This window comes from Ochotona princeps, chromosome 33 (assembly GCF_030435755.1).
Source record: "Ochotona princeps isolate mOchPri1 chromosome 33, mOchPri1.hap1, whole genome shotgun sequence".
Lineage (NCBI taxonomy): Eukaryota > Metazoa > Chordata > Mammalia > Lagomorpha > Ochotonidae > Ochotona > Ochotona princeps.
The window spans coordinates 952,034-966,866 of record NC_080864.1 but is presented as its reverse complement, the minus strand read 5'-3'; the positions used below and the strand labels follow the sequence as shown (position 1 = coordinate 966,866).

Here is a 14,833-nt window from a genome sequence, read left to right as displayed (position 1 = left end):
GCGGGCGGGCCGGGGCCGACGGCTGGAACACACCCGGGACTCGGACAGGCCGGACCGGACCGAGGGGCGGCGGCCGCGGTGGCCAGGACGTCGTGATCTCTGTCGCGAAGCGCCACTTCCCCGGGCCCCGCGGGGCCGCGCAGGGGGGAGGGGGCCGACCTCAGCCCCTCGCTCGCTCCGTCTCTGCATCCTCTGCCGTCCTCAGGCTACCCCGGGGCCCGGTCAGCAGCGCGCGCGTCCTCGGGCCCGGACCCGTCCTTGGCCTTCGAAGAAGAAGCCGCCGCCGTCGCCTTTCTAGTCGCCACCATCACCACCATCACCACCTCCGCAGCGGCCGCATCCCAGGCCGCCGGGGGAAGGATCCAGGCGTGAGCATCGGGTGCCCCCCTCGGAGTGCACGACCCCAGGAGCCGCCCTCAACACGGACCGCGCCCGCCGGGCACACGAGAATGGTCACTGTAGGTATTCCCCTGTCGCCGAGGAGGAGGAGGGAAGCGGGGCGGGGAGGGGTTGGGTCCTGGATCCCGCGGAGATGCAGGGGGGGGGGGGTAGGACCAGGCCTAGGTAGGCCCGGGTGTGTATGATGATGCGAGGAAGCCTGGTCCGTGCCTCCAGGCCTGAGACTGGGCAGGGCGGCACCCAGAGTCCCAAGGGCGCTTACAGCCGGGCCGGAGAGGCCCTCGGGGACCAGACTGTGATGAAGGCGGTTGGAGGTGGCGGTGGGGGGCGGGTGTCCTGGAGGCGGCATTGCCCCCTCTTCAGCAGGCCTGGGATACGGGGAGGTGCAGGATGTCTCCAGCATCCAGGCCTAGACCCCGCTGGGCCGCCTTAGCCAACGCAAGATGCTGGATGGAGCCCAGGCGCCCAGGCGTCCCCGAGAGCTCTGGGTGGAGGGGGGGAGGGGAGGGGAGGGAGGGGAGGACAGCGGGCAGCGGGTGGCGTCGGATGGCGCGTTCCGAGGGGTGGGGGAAAGCGGACATCTCGTCCTCCGAGCGCCCGTCGACCTTGCGGCAAGCGGGGAGGGGAGGGGGCGCGCCCGGGAGGCCCCACGGGCCCTGCCGCCGCCGCCGCCGCGTCTCTTTGTTTCTCGGCTCTTCTTCGCGGGCCCGGGGAGTCTCGCGCGGGCGCCTCGGGCTGCGGGGAGGGAGCGGGGGAGGGGAGAGGAGGGCCCGCCGGCGGGGCGGGGTGGGGGTGGGGAGCCGGGCGGCTTCCCCCGTCCCCCTCCGTGCGCCCCAAAAACCACACACACGCGCGGGCGCGCTCCCGCCGGGAGATGCAAGAAGGGCTTGAAGCCATCCTTCCCTCCCCCACCCCTACAACCCCACCCCATCCCCGAGGAGAAGTCCCAGCGCCCCACCCCGCCGGGGCTCAGGGCCGCGGGGTGACCTTGAACGCGCCCCGCCGCCCGGCTTGCTTTTCAGCAGCCGCCGAGCTGGTCAGCTCCCGAGCGCGCCGCCCCGCCCTGCCGGGCCCCGCCCAGCGAGGCCCCCCGAGGGCCCGGCCTCGCCCCGGAGCCAGCCGACGAGGCACGGCGGACCAGCCCCCGGGGCGGCTCCCCCGGTGGTGCCGGGGCGCCCGGGGAGGGGCCGGCCCGGCGCTGGCCCCACCCCATCCCAGCCGCGACTCCCCGCTCCCTGCGCCCGTCGCGCGTCCTTTGTTCCCTGCGCCCTCCGGGGCTTCCCGGCTGCCGCTCCGCGTGTGCACGTCGGTGCCCCTGCTCCTTCTAACCTGAGGCTCAGCAGCACAGTGGGTGGGCAGGGTGAGTCGGGGAGGTAGGGTGGGGAGGATGCGTGGCACACTCTTGTGCCTTCCTGGCACCTGCGACCCGCCCACCTGACCCAAACAAGCCTGCTGTGTGACCTCAGGCCAGCCCCTTCCCCTCTCTGAGCCTGTGGCTGCCTGCTCAGCCAGGCCTGTCCTCCCATCTGTCCCCTTCCTATCCAAAAAATAGAAAGAAAAACAGGACCCTTCCCCCTTCCCTCCCCTCCCCTCTCCCCAGTGCACAAAGGGGAGGAGGGTGTGGCCAGAGGCCACGCGAGGTCCTGGAGGCCGGGGGACTCTGCTGGGTGGGGCAGAGGGAGGAGGGCCCAGCAGTGGCCTGCTGCTCCATGGGCACCACGTGGTGGCCCAGCCTCACCAGGCGTAGCCACTCAATGCTCTATTGTGGCCAGGGGCCCAGCATCTGTTGGGTTGCCAGCTGGGGGCCTTGGCCGGGAGGGGGATGGTGGTGGTCCGAACCCGCTGAGAGGTTTGCAAAGGAAGTGGCTGCAGGTGCAGGGAGAGCGGGATGGTCTGTGTGTGTGTGTGTGTGTGTGTGAGTGAGTGTGTGTGTGTGATGGTGGAAAGAGTCCATTAGGGCAGGGAAGGAGAGAGGAGGGGAGACTCCGGTCCGCGCCGGCTGGGGAGAGGTCCCTGGTCCTCCTCTGGCGTCTGCCTCTTTTTCTTTAAGGTTTGTTCAAAAGGCAGAGTGACACACGGAGATGTGCCATGCACTGGTTCACTCCTCCAGTTCTCAAGTCGATGCCCGGGGCTGGGGCTGGGGCTGGACCAGGAGCCAGCACTCCGTCCGGGTCGCCCACCTGGGACATCTCCCACTGCTTTCCGCAGAGCTGGATGTGAAGTGCAGCAGCCAGGATTTGACACCCCACCCCGGAGTCTGATGCATTAGGCCTCCTCTGCCCCTCCCCTTTAACTGACCCCTCCCATCATGCTCAGCCCCGAGGGCAGGTCCTGCGGGACCCTTTGGTGGCTGGCTGGCCCCATCCCTGAGTGCCCGTTCATCGCTGGCTGGAGCAGGGTGGGTGTGGTCGCTGCCAATCTGATCTGATCTCCATTAGCGGCTCAGCCGGCTCAGCGGAGGAAGAAACTGGCTGCGTTAAGCCAGGGCACAGATGGGAGGGAGAAGGGTGGCGGAGCCTCAACAAGTGTGCTGGAAGGGTACAGTATAGCAGGTTGAGCTTCTGCCTGTGGCGCCAGCATCCCGTGGGGGGGCAGGTTCAAGGCCTGGTCCAGCTCCCGGCTAATGTGTCTGGGAAAGGCGCAGAGGGTGGCCCTGCACCCACTTGGGGGAGGAGTGGAGGAGAGACGGAGCTTCCCAAAGAGGGGCCAGGGTCCACCCAAGAACTGTATCTTGTTCTGCGAAAGTCACGTGGACCCAAACACTTGGCATCCTGAGCTGCTTTCCTGGGCGCGTTAGCAGGGAGCTGGATGCCAGGGGGGACTTGTACAGATGCCTGTGTGGCAGGCGGGGGGGAACCAATACCAGCAAACTCTAGGGTCCCTCAGACCAAGAGTGAAATGCCAACTCCCCAGTTGTCACCCTGAGCCTAGTTCTAGCTCAGGGTGCCCCGTCTGAGAAAAGGAGCTGGCAGCACCCTGCAGGGTGCACATGGCTGTGTAGCAACCACTGAACACTGCGCATGCTCGGTGCATGGGGACCCGGGAGGGTGTTCGCGGGTTGGAGATGGGACCGGGGCACAGACTCAGCCAATAGAATGTGTTCGCTGGTTCACTAGTTTGTGTTTTGGAAAAGCATTGGGAGAGAAAGGAGAAAAAGATCTCCTTCCCGCTGGGCCACTCCCAGAAGGCCTGTGATGGTTGAAGTTGGGAACCCCAGAAGGCCAGCTGGTGGTTCCAGATAGCGGGTGGTGACCCACACACACCAGCAGCCGCCTGCTGCCTCCCAGGGTGAGCAGAAACGCTGCCCTGGCTGGTGGGGCCGGGCCTTGACCTCGGCGCTCCCAGGGGCCCGCGGAGTGTTCCACACACCATCCCCAGAGCTCTGCCCTTGCAGACATGGGCTTCAAGGCTGAGGCGCCCAGTGTGCGGCACAGACCCAGAGCTGCACTGCTCGGATTATCCACGAGGCGAATGGACAGTATGGGTTCCAAAAACTGATGCACGGATTTCATACTGGATTTGCAGCAGAATACACCTTAAAAAAAAAAAGAGTTATTTTGACTGGAAAAGCAGATTTACAGATAAAGGTGAGACAGAAAGACCTTCCATCCGCTGGTTCACTCCCCAAGTGGCCGCAACCAGGAGCTTCCTCCAGGTCTCCCACGCAGGTGCAGGGTCCCAAGGCTGTGGGCCGTCCTCCACGGCTTTCCCAGGCCACAGGCAGGGAGCTGGATGGGAAGTGGAGCAGCCGGGACATGAACTGGTGCCCCTAGGGGATCTCGGGCACATTCAAGGTGAAGATTGAGCCATCAAGCCATCCCATGAGACCCTACCAGAAACATTTTGTTTTCTCTAGAAAATGTTTAAAAGAGACAGGGAGAGACGAAGAGGCCTGGCTGCTGGTTAACTTCCCAAATGGCTTCAACAGTCAGGGCTGAGCTGGGAGCCAGGACCGTCATCCAGGTCTCCCCTGTGGGGGCCAGGGGGCCAGTTGCCTCGCGAAGGTCTCCCGCTTCCCTGGGTGCTTTCGCAGGGAGCTGGCTCAGAAGTGGAGCCGCTGGACTCCCATGGATGCTCTGAGACGAGGGTGGCAGCTTAGTTTGTGACTCCATGACACCAGTCCCAACACATGGGAAGCTGTAGTGAAGGATGGATCAATGCTCTAAGACCAGCAGGCAGAGCTGTGGGCACATCCGGTGAGCCTGGACACTCCGCCAGCCAACGCCCGCAGGCGGCCGAGCTGAACCCATCAGGAGCCTAGAACTCCATCTGGGCTCCCATGTGCATGGCAGGGGCCCCCGCTGGCACTCGGGCCGCCTTCCACTGGCTTTCCGAGGGCATCCGCAGGGCGCTGGATCAGAAATGGAGGAGCCGCTGGGGCTGGAACTCGGCACTTTCACCAGGCATGGCATAGCCTACTACCCTCTTCCCCCCACGCCGGCCCCACCATTCTGTTTTCTCATCAACTTTTTGGAGTTTTCCTCACAGAGGCTCAAAAACTGGAGCAGGGCCCATCTCCAGGAGCACTGGGCACATTGGGCAACAAAAAGCCCCAGGTTGAAAATCAGATCTCCCGCCACACACACACACACACACACACACACACACACACACACACACACACGCCACCATTCATGTTAACCAGCATCTCTGACTTGTCACATATTGACTGTCTGCTGCTTGCATGCAGATGGCAGGATGGAACGCCCTGCCCGGCTTCCCTGGGTGCCCGGCGCATGGGCGCTGTGGGCTGTCCAACCGGTGTACTGTGCCCATGGCGGCCAGCGCTAGCTGCTTCCCGAAGGCTTTCCAGCTGCAGCTCCCTGCAGCCTCGGAGCCTGGCCCCCAGCCCGGGCATGTCTGTGATTTAGAAATTGCTACAAAGTAGCTCTGAGGTCAGGATGCCTGGGGAGGAGTATCTGAACACACAGACAGAGCTGTCAGCGCTGATGTTCGTGGCAAACGTAAATAATGCATCAAGGAAAAAACAAAGCGTGTGCACTTCTCTGTCCCACCCTGGCTCCGTGGCGGGACGGGGAGGTCTCAGAAACATTGGTTCACTTCTGCCTCCCAGGTGGACGGCTGTTTACCAGCTGGTGGTTAAGACAGCTCTGGCGTGGACAGTGCGTGGCACCCAGCGTCTGGCACCCACTGGTGGCCCATATTTGAGGACACGTGTGGCGTCACTTCGATAGGGAGACGTGGCCTCTGTCATGTCAACAGTGCCGGGATGCCCGCCCGCTGGCTGCGACAGCAGACATGGCTAATGCACCACTGTAATCTGCTCCTGCCGTTGCTGGATCCTTCGTTTCTAAGAAGACATGACAAATGCATCGGGGTGTGCTTGCTTCCACGTGCTGTGCCGGGACAGACCACAACAGTCAGTCCCCACATCCTGGAACCTAGGGGCGGGCATTTGGGCTGCGCCCGCATCCCATAGGAGGGCACGTGGGCTTCCACCCCAGCTTCCTGCTGGAGCACACCCTGGGAGACACCAGATGACCACTCATGCAAATGGGAGACCCGGAAGGAATTCTGTTCTGTGTCTTGGGTCTAGCCCAGGCCTGGCTGCTGTAGGAGTCGGGGGGGGGGGTAAACCAGCAATTAGGAGATCCAACTGTGTCTTTGATTTCGAAATAAAATGAATAAGTAAATAGGGCCTGGTGCAGTAGCCTTGGGGCTAAAGGCCTCACCTTGCACATGCCAGGATCCCATATGGGCTCCAGTTCTAATCCCGGCTGCTCCACTTCCCATCCAGCTCCCTGCCTGTGGCCTGGGAAAGCCGTGGAGGACGGCCCAAAGCCTTGGGACCCTGCACCCGTGTGGGAGACCTGGAAGAAGTTCTTGGCTCCTGGCTTCAGCCTGGTTCAGCTCTGGCCGTTGTAACCACTTGGGGAGTGAACCAGTGAATTGAAGTTCTTTCTGTCTCTCTTCTCTGTAAATCTGATTTTCCAATAAAAAATAAATATTTAAAAAGAGTTTATTGCTATAATTTTTGGAGTTCTATATGTCTGAAATCAGGCAGAATGACACGGACCCAGAGAGCTTCCGTTCCCTGGCTCACTCCCCAGGTGGCCACAGCAGCCCCGTCTCGGACAGGCGGGAGCCAAGAGTTTCATCCCAGCCGCTGTGGTGGGTCGCCGGGACCCAAGCACTTGGGCCATCCCTGGTAACAACTCGCCCTGACCTCACCTGGACCCGGTACTCTCCCAGGCCGCACCCCTGGTGACCTCACTGTCAGCCACCAGGCCCCGCCTCTTTTTGTTGTTGGGAAGGCAGATTTACTGAGAGAAGGAAAGACAGAAAGATCTTCCATCTGCTGTTCACTCCCCAAGTGGCCACAATGCTGGAGCTGAGCCCATCCAAAGCCAGGAGCCAGGAGCCTCTCCCGGGTCTCCCACGCGGGTGCAGGGTCCCAAGGCTTTGGGCCGTCCTCCACTGCGTTCCCAGGCCACAGGCAGGGAGCTGGGTGGGAAGTGGAGCAGCCGGGATTAGAACCAGCGCCCATATGGGATCCTGTGCTTGCAAGGGGAAGATTTAGCCACTGAGCCTTCACAGCCAATCTTTTCTTTCTTTAAGAAGGTTTTAATGTCGTCCCCCCCACCCCCACGAGGCCCAGCACGCCCCTGGTGCGGGGACTGGTGGTGAGCGGGGCGTCCTGTTGTCTCCTCAGCAGATACTGGGGGCCATGGAGTCTCAGGTGGGGGGGGGCCCGGCCGGCCCGGCCCTGCCCAACGGGCCACTCCTGGGCACCAACGGGGCCACTGATGACAGCAAGACGAACCTCATCGTCAATTACCTGCCCCAGAACATGACCCAGGATGAGTTCAAGAGCCTCTTTGGCAGCATAGGCGACATTGAATCCTGCAAGCTGGTCCGGGACAAGATCACAGGTGTGGGGGCTGGCGGCGGGGCGGGGTTGGCAGCCAGGGGTTGGGGAGAGGTGGGACTGGCTGGCAGGGGTCAGGGAGGAGGAGGGCTGGCAGGTGCCGCAGACTTGCCTGAGTGGGACGTGGAGGTAGGAGGGAGAAGGGACAGATGGGAGGCCCCTAGGGGCCCAGGTTGAGGTGGCGGGGGTGGGGGCGGTTCAGGGAAGGGGAGAACCCCTGCTGGTGGGCTGGGGTCACCTCCTCCCCGCCCCGAGACAGAGAAGGTGGCAGCTTGAGTCATCATTGGCGGATCTCCCCTTCGCCCCCCACCCCTCCGCAGGGCAGAGCCTGGGCTACGGGTTCGTGAACTATTCGGACCCCAGCGACGCGGACAAAGCCATTAACACCCTGAACGGCCTCAAGCTGCAGACCAAAACCATCAAGGTCAGGGTCTGCGTCCCCACCGCCGTCCCCACCGCCGTCCCTCGTCCCCCGCATCTCCCAGGACTGTCGCTTGGGTTGGGTGGCAATCGGGGACTGGAGGGCGGGGAGTAGAGCCAGCCTTGCGTTGCCCTGAGCCCCGGGGGAGGCAGCCAGGCCCTGAGGTGGGACTGAGGGAGGGGGCGCATCCTTTTCTGTCCCCTCCTTTGTCCTGGAAATGGGGTGGGGGTGGGTGGCAGTCCATCTGCCATCTGGAGCCTTCTTGGGGGTGGGAGGGTCGGGATGAGGGGCCGCCCCTCCCCCTGGCCTCTCCCCCTTTCCGGCTGCAGCTGGGAGCACGGTTGTCCCTGGGGTGGGGTGGGGCGGGGGCATCACCATGGAAACGCCCCTCTGTAGGTTTGCCCCTCTGGGTATTTGGGCTCCACCCTGGAAATCTGCTCCTGGAACCTCCCCTCCTCCCACCCAGGTCAGCCCAGGCTTTGATAGGGGGCAGAATGGGGCCGTGACCTGCCGCCCCCTCTGCGTTCAGAGAAGGCCACCGGGGTATGACAGGGGCAGCCCCCAGAGACGGGCCGGAAGTGACTGTGTGGGTGGGCCTGGCTGTCCCCACAAGGTGGGTGCTCTGGATGAAGCCAGGGCCCTGAGGGCACATCGGGCTGTCGCGTGCATGTGTTGGGTGTTTGGTGTGTGAGACCCGAGTCCCCCTTCCCCTGGTTGCCCTGCGTGGTCCTGGGCGTGGCTGTGGGCCCCTCTTTCTGGTCTCATTGCCGTGGCCATGGGCAGCGTGGTGTGGCCTCGTGGGCCTATCTGTGTTTCTGCCTGTGTGTGACTATCCTGTGTGGTGGGTACAGCCCTTCAGGATTCCAGTGTGAGGGTCCCAGGGGGATTTACCTCACTTGATTCTAGACCCCAAAACGCTTTCGGGTCTCACCCCTAATACAGCCCTTGAGGAGGACAAGCTATATGGCATGGGGTTGTAGTTTTCTAAATGAATGTTAGAGGGCCCCGCGCGGGAGCCTAGTGGCTAAAGTCCTCACCTTGCAAGCCCTGGGATTCCATAGGGAAAACTGATTTGTGTCCCGATAGCCCCGCTTCCCATCCAGCTTCCTGCCTGTGGCCTGGGAAAGCAGTGGAGGACGGCCCAAAGCCTGGGGACCCTGCACCTGTGTGAGAGACCTGGAAGAGGCTCCTGGCTCCTGGCTTTGGATGGGCTCAGCTCCGGTTGTTGCGCTCACTTGGGGAATGAACCAGTGGACAGAAGTTCTTCCTCTCTGTCTCTCCTCTCTGTATATCTGACTTTACAATTTAAAAAATCTTTTAGAAATTGAATATTAGAGAAAGAACAGCATTTTGCCTGTTTGTCTTTAAAAAAAAAAATTCTACTTCTCTGAGAGGCGGCCACGGAGATCGCCCGTGCACTGGTTCACTCCGCAGACCAGAGCAGGGCTGGGCCAGGCAGGGCAGAGAGCTGCATGCTGCCTGGGGTCTCCCCTGGGGTGCGGGGGGCCTGAGCAGGGAGCTGTGTGGGAAGTGTTGCAGGTTGGGATGCCTAGGGAGCGCAGGAGCTGTGACCTGGGCTCCTCCTGCCGCCTGCAGTACAGCTGCGGTGTGCTCCGCTGTGGCTCTCCACTCTCAACCCTCCGATACAAATCGATAATTGTTGCACAAGTCGCAAGGCGGGGGGTTGGAGAAGGAAGAGGGAGGAGGAGGAGGAGGAGGAGGAGGAAGGTATGACAGAGTGGGCCGTGCAGGAGAGCCCCAAGTGCAGAAACCCCAGGGCTGCGGCATTTGGGGACCAGGGAGGAGGCCCCCACCTCCTGGTAATGCGAGGCAGGGCCTAGTTGGTCTTGATGGGAGGAGCCCACTGGATGGTTCTGGTGTCCACTGGAGCTGGTGGCTGTGGTTTGGAGGTGGGTAATGAAAGACACCTTCCCCCAAAGTGGGCTTGGGGACAGCAAGATGGGGGAGCCTGAGCTCCGAGAACCGCCCTCCACTGAGTTGGCACTCTTTGGGGGGTGTCGGGAGCATCAGAGGAGGGAGAAGGGCCCAATATCCTAGAGCCCACCCCTCCCCGAAAGACGAGTGGCCGGGGGTGTCCCTCAAGTCCCACTCCCACCCCAGGGAGGCATCTGACCATCCGTGTCCCCCCATCCTCCCCAGCACTAGGGACGCGTGGGCCGCCTGACACCTCGCCCTCCCCCGCCCCTAGGTATCCTATGCCAGGCCCAGCTCAGCCTCCATCCGGGACGCGAACCTGTATGTCAGCGGGCTCCCCAAGGCCATGAGCCAGAAGGACATGGAGCAGCTCTTTTCCCAGTATGGCCGTATCATCACCTCCCGCATCCTGGTGGACCAGGTCACAGGTCAGCCAGCCCGGCCCGGCGGGGTGGGGAGGAGCGGTGGGGGAGGGGAAGGGGGAGCACCCACCCGGCGTGCTGACCCTCCCCACACCGCTGGCAGGCGTCTCCCGGGGCGTGGGCTTCATCCGCTTTGACAAGAGGATTGAGGCTGAGGAGGCCATCAAGGGACTGAACGGGCAGAAGCCACTGGGCGCGGCCGAGCCCATCACGGTCAAGTTCGCCAACAACCCGAGCCAGAAGACGGGGCAGGCTCTGCTCACCCACCTGTACCAGTCATCGGCCCGACGCTACGCCGGCCCCCTGCACCACCAGACACAGCGCTTCCGGTGGGTCCTGATGCACCCCTCCCCACCCACCCCTACCCCTTCATCCCCACCCCTCGTCTGGGAACCGGCTGGGAGGGGGAGGAGGATGAGGCCCCCGGGCCAGACCAGGCTGTGGCTGGGCAGGCGAGGCAGGCCCTTGAGGGATTGCTATTCCGTGCCAGGCCGTGTCCAGCCGGGCAGGGAGCCGGGCAGGGGCTGGCTGGCAGGCAGGCGGGGGTGGGGCTGTGCCGGATGGGGGCGGGGAGGACAGGCTGCTGGATGGGGGGTGGTGGGGCAGTGGATGTGGCCACCGCTGACCAGGACGGGGGCGGGGGGCCCCCTTCCCTGCTTCTGCTCTGACAGGCTGGACAATCTTCTCAACATGGCCTACGGGGTCAAGAGGTAACAGTGCCCCCGCCCCGCTGTCCCCGTCCCTGCCCCCTCCACCTGCCTTAGCTGTGTCTGCCTGTGTCCTGGGCTGAAGGCATGTGTGCTTGGGGGGGTTGGAAGATCTAGGGGCTGTTTGGGACTGTCTCCCTGCTGCCCCCACCCCGATGGCTGGGATGCAGCCATCCCCCGTCCCCCCGTCCCCCCCCCCGTCCCTGCCCCACAGCCCGGCCTACTTGCTCCACCTCCTCCACATCCCCCTGTTGGTTGCGCGTGGAGTGGGGGGCACTTGGCCAGGGGCGTGGTGGGTGGAGCCTGCCTGCGGGCCACTGAAGGACTTGGGGGTGTTGGCACTTCATGGACTCGCCAACAGACAGAGGTCAGATCCGTGTCAGGCAGGGATGGATGGGACCCCACAGGCTTGGGCTTCAGCGGTGAGGCCAGGAAACGTGGGGGCCGGGTAGGAGCTGGGCTCCCGACAGCCCTCCAGCAGCCAGCGCCCCACTGGGTGGCACAGAGGGGTCACCAGCTCACTTTGGTGAACAGATAGCTTGAGACACTGATTCATTCATGCAGCAGGGGTGGACGTGGGTGCAAGTGGGGGGACCCGGAACAGTCCCCTGCTGTTTGAGCATGTCTGGGTGTGTTTTCTCCTCTGCCCACCCCCCCACACACACCCCTGCAGAGTTAGCCTTGTCCAGCTCTGTAAACATTTCAACATTTAAAAAAAAAAAAAAAAAAAAATTTCAACATTTTTGTATTCCTTCATTTGACGGGAGCGGCAGGGAGAGAGCTCTCTCATGGGTGGGGTCGGGGTCACGCTGGTTACAGGTGTCCCTGGATGCAGGGCAGGACGGGGCGGGGTCGGAGGTGTGCGGGGGGTCAGGGCAGAGCCCGCGTGACCCCCAAGGTAGTCCTCTGTCGCTCATTGCCAGGTTCTCCCCGATCGCCATCGACGGCATGAGCGGCCTGGCCGGCGTGGGCCTGTCGGGGGGCGCGGCGGGCGCCGGCTGGTGTATCTTCGTGTACAACCTGTCGCCCGAGGCTGACGAGAGCGTGCTGTGGCAGCTGTTCGGGCCCTTTGGGGCGGTGACCAACGTCAAGGTCATCCGTGACTTCACCACCAACAAGTGTAAGGGCTTCGGTTTCGTCACCATGACCAACTACGACGAGGCGGCCATGGCCATCGCCAGCCTCAACGGCTACCGCCTGGGCGAGCGCGTGCTGCAGGTGTCCTTCAAAACCAGCAAGCAACACAAGGCCTGAGCCGCCGCCGCCCGGGCAGCAGAGAGAGAGGGGCCGAGAGAGACAGACCCACGGACGGACGGACGGCTGCCGCGAGGGCCGCCGTGTCCCTGCAGAAGCCCCAGGGTGAGCACGCGGTGCAGGGAACGGGGTGTGCCCAGGGGTTCCCCCCTCCCCAGGCCACGCAGCTCCAGCTCTCCACTCATTTGGGCTTCGTACAAAGGTTTGTTTTTTGTTTTGTTTTGTTGTTTTGGGCTAAAAAAGCAAGCAAGCAAGGAAATGCCCTAACCCCACTGCCCACAGCCCTGCCCTTCCATGTCTGGGTGGGGGGCCCCCTGCTTTGCCCAGGCCTCCCCCCACAGCTAGGTGGGCCGGAAGGGGGGGATGGGAGGGAGGGAGGTGTGTGTGTGTGTGTGTGTGTGTGTGCACGCGCACGTGCTGGAACAGGTTTAAAAATCCCCAACAAAAACAATGTGAGGAGGAGCTTGGGCACCCAGACACACACACACACACACACACACACACACACAGACCCTCCCCTCCCACCCCCAGACGGAGCCCCTCGGTAGAATGCAGGGAGCATTGGGCAGGCGGGGGCCGAAGCAGGAACAAAATGAAAAAAAGGGGGGTGGTGGGTGGGGGAGAAAAACTCTATTTTTGTAAAAAGGGTTAAGGACCTCGTGGAGAATTTTTACTGGGAATTCTTGAACTTGAAAAAAAATCACAAAAAAACTATTTTGGCAGGTTCATGTTTACCAACTTTTTTGGGGGGTGGTGGGTGGGGCAGGGGGCAGAGGCTGGGCGTCCACAGGGCCACATATCCACTCACACCACGGGCATGGACGCACCCACGCGAGACACGCCCCCCAGGACAGGTGCAGGGGGCAGGAGGGCTTCGAACCCAGGGCCCCGGGAGGCTCGGGCACCCCGGCATGCAGAGACACGCCCACAGGCCCAGCCCCTTCCCCCAGAGCCCCCCACCCTCCTCCTGGGGTCCCGCCCCAGCCCCGCAGCTGCCCACCGACACACCCCGGCATCCAAGCGTCCAGACACACAATACCTCGTTCCACTCGGGCATCCCGGTGGGCTCTTGGAAGTAGCCTCCCCACCCCACCCCTCCCAACACTCAAGGCCAAAGGATCGCATCCCACAAAGCCCTCCCTGGAGCAGGCGCCCCCCCAACACACACACCCGGCTCCTCAACGCCCTTCCCCTCCGCATCGCCAACCCTCGGCCTCGTGAGTCTGCCCGGATGGGGGTGATGTGCCCCCCAGCCCGGCTTCTCCCGACAGAAGCCAGAGCCCCTGGGAGCCCCCTGGCCCTCCCTGGCCCTCCCTGGCCCTCCGTCAGCGGGAGCCCAAGTCCTGGGAATTCCAGATCCCCCGTTCTGTGTTTGCACGTGGGCAGCGGTCCTGTGAAAGGCTTGGTCTCTCTCCCCGCCCTCCCGTGTTCTCCACCGGCTAACATCGGAGTGTTTGCTGCAAGGACAAGAACAGCAACAAAAAAAAAAAAAAAAAAAAAGAAAAGAAAAAAAAAGCGACAAAAAAAAAGAAGCGGAAGAGAAAAAGTGGTGAAAAAGTTACAAAAAAACAAACGGAAGAGATTTAGGAAACACTACAGACACAAACTGGCACCAGTTAACTCTCGTCCTTTGCTCAGTTTAGCTTCCTTACCTTATGGTATGTTACGTATTTATTACCTGCCCCGCCCGCGTACACCCCTATTCCTTTGCGAGTTAACAAGAGCAATGTTCTCTTCGTTTGTTCTTTTTATTTGTATTTTCAGTTTTGCCGAGATGTGGTTATGCCTAATTTATTTATAAAAGGGGAAGTGGAATTATTGAAGTCATAATAATAATAATTAACAGTACAGGTAGCCCAGTGGCTCCCTCCCGGGGTGCGCAGGGGAGCTCCCCCATCCCACCCAGCCACTCCCTCCGGCCGTCGCTGCCAGGGCAGGGTGGGGGTGCATGGAGGGGCCCACAGCACCCAGCGTTGGGGGGAGGGGGTCTCCATGGGGGTTCTTATTATTTTTTTGCTGTTGTCTTGAGGAATTTTTCAGTCCTATTTAGCTAGTGAGAATTCTAGCTTGTTCTCAATACAGGAACCTATTTATTCTTGTGGTTGTTCAACTCCTTTCTTGCTTTCTCCTTCCAGTAAAACGAAGCCCCCTTCCCCCACAAACCCACCAACAGTGGGGCCACCCTCACCTCCTGCTGGCCCCGTCCCCCGCCCCGTTCTGAGCAATAATGGCTGGGGTTTCTCCCCACCCTGGGGGTGGGGGTGGGGGCAGTGGGCACGCTCGGCCTGCGAGGGTTACCTCCCTGCACCCCACACCGAGGCCTAAGCCCCTGCTAACCCCCCTCCACCCCCGTGACTGGAAGGGGACTTTTTAAAAAAGAAAAAAAAGAAAAAAAAAAAAACCCACAGAACTCAGCCCAGCCCGGCCCCCTCCCCTGGAGGCCAGCCCGCACCCCAGGGGTGTGTGTGTGTGTGAGGGGGCAGCAGGTGCACAGGAGAGGCCCAAAGGTGGGAGGGGGTGGGCCAGGGCGGGGCTCAGCCCCTCCGACCCTCCCTCTGTCCTGTTATTTATTGGCAAGCTTTTTAATCACAACCGAGTCCCGTGTTGGAGGTGAGAAAGAATTGTTAAAAAAAAAAAAAAAAATACACACACACAAAAAATAACAAAAACAAAAAAAAGGACCCCTCCCCCCACCCCAGAACACTCTGCGTTGCATTTAGACTTGCGCCAGGGTCCCAGGCCCGGTGCGGTAACAGACTTTTACATGGAATTGTTTAATGATTTGTACTTTTCATGCCAGAAAATA

General features: G+C 61.9%; 1 protein-coding gene across 3 annotated transcripts; it reads left to right on the top strand.

Moving 5' to 3' along the window:
* The first annotated feature begins 304 nt into the window (after positions 1-304).
* ELAVL3 (ELAV like RNA binding protein 3) lies at positions 305-12,035 on the top strand. 3 transcript variants are annotated; one of them, XM_058657832.1, is made up of 7 exons: positions 305-458; positions 7,076-7,292; positions 7,609-7,712; positions 9,919-10,072; positions 10,170-10,395; positions 10,738-10,776; positions 11,676-12,035. In XM_058657832.1, exons 1-7 carry the CDS (start codon positions 450-452, stop codon positions 12,025-12,027), a joined length of 1,101 nt encoding a protein of 366 aa, XP_058513815.1. In that variant the 5' UTR covers positions 305-449; the 3' UTR covers positions 12,028-12,035. The 3 variants fall into 3 exon arrangements, with proteins under 3 accessions (XP_058513815.1, XP_004595572.1, XP_004595571.1); XM_004595515.3 differs by having other exon boundaries at positions 7,073-7,292; positions 11,697-12,035; XM_004595514.3 differs by having other exon boundaries at positions 7,073-7,292.
* Positions 12,036-14,833: the final 2,798 nt, after the last annotated feature.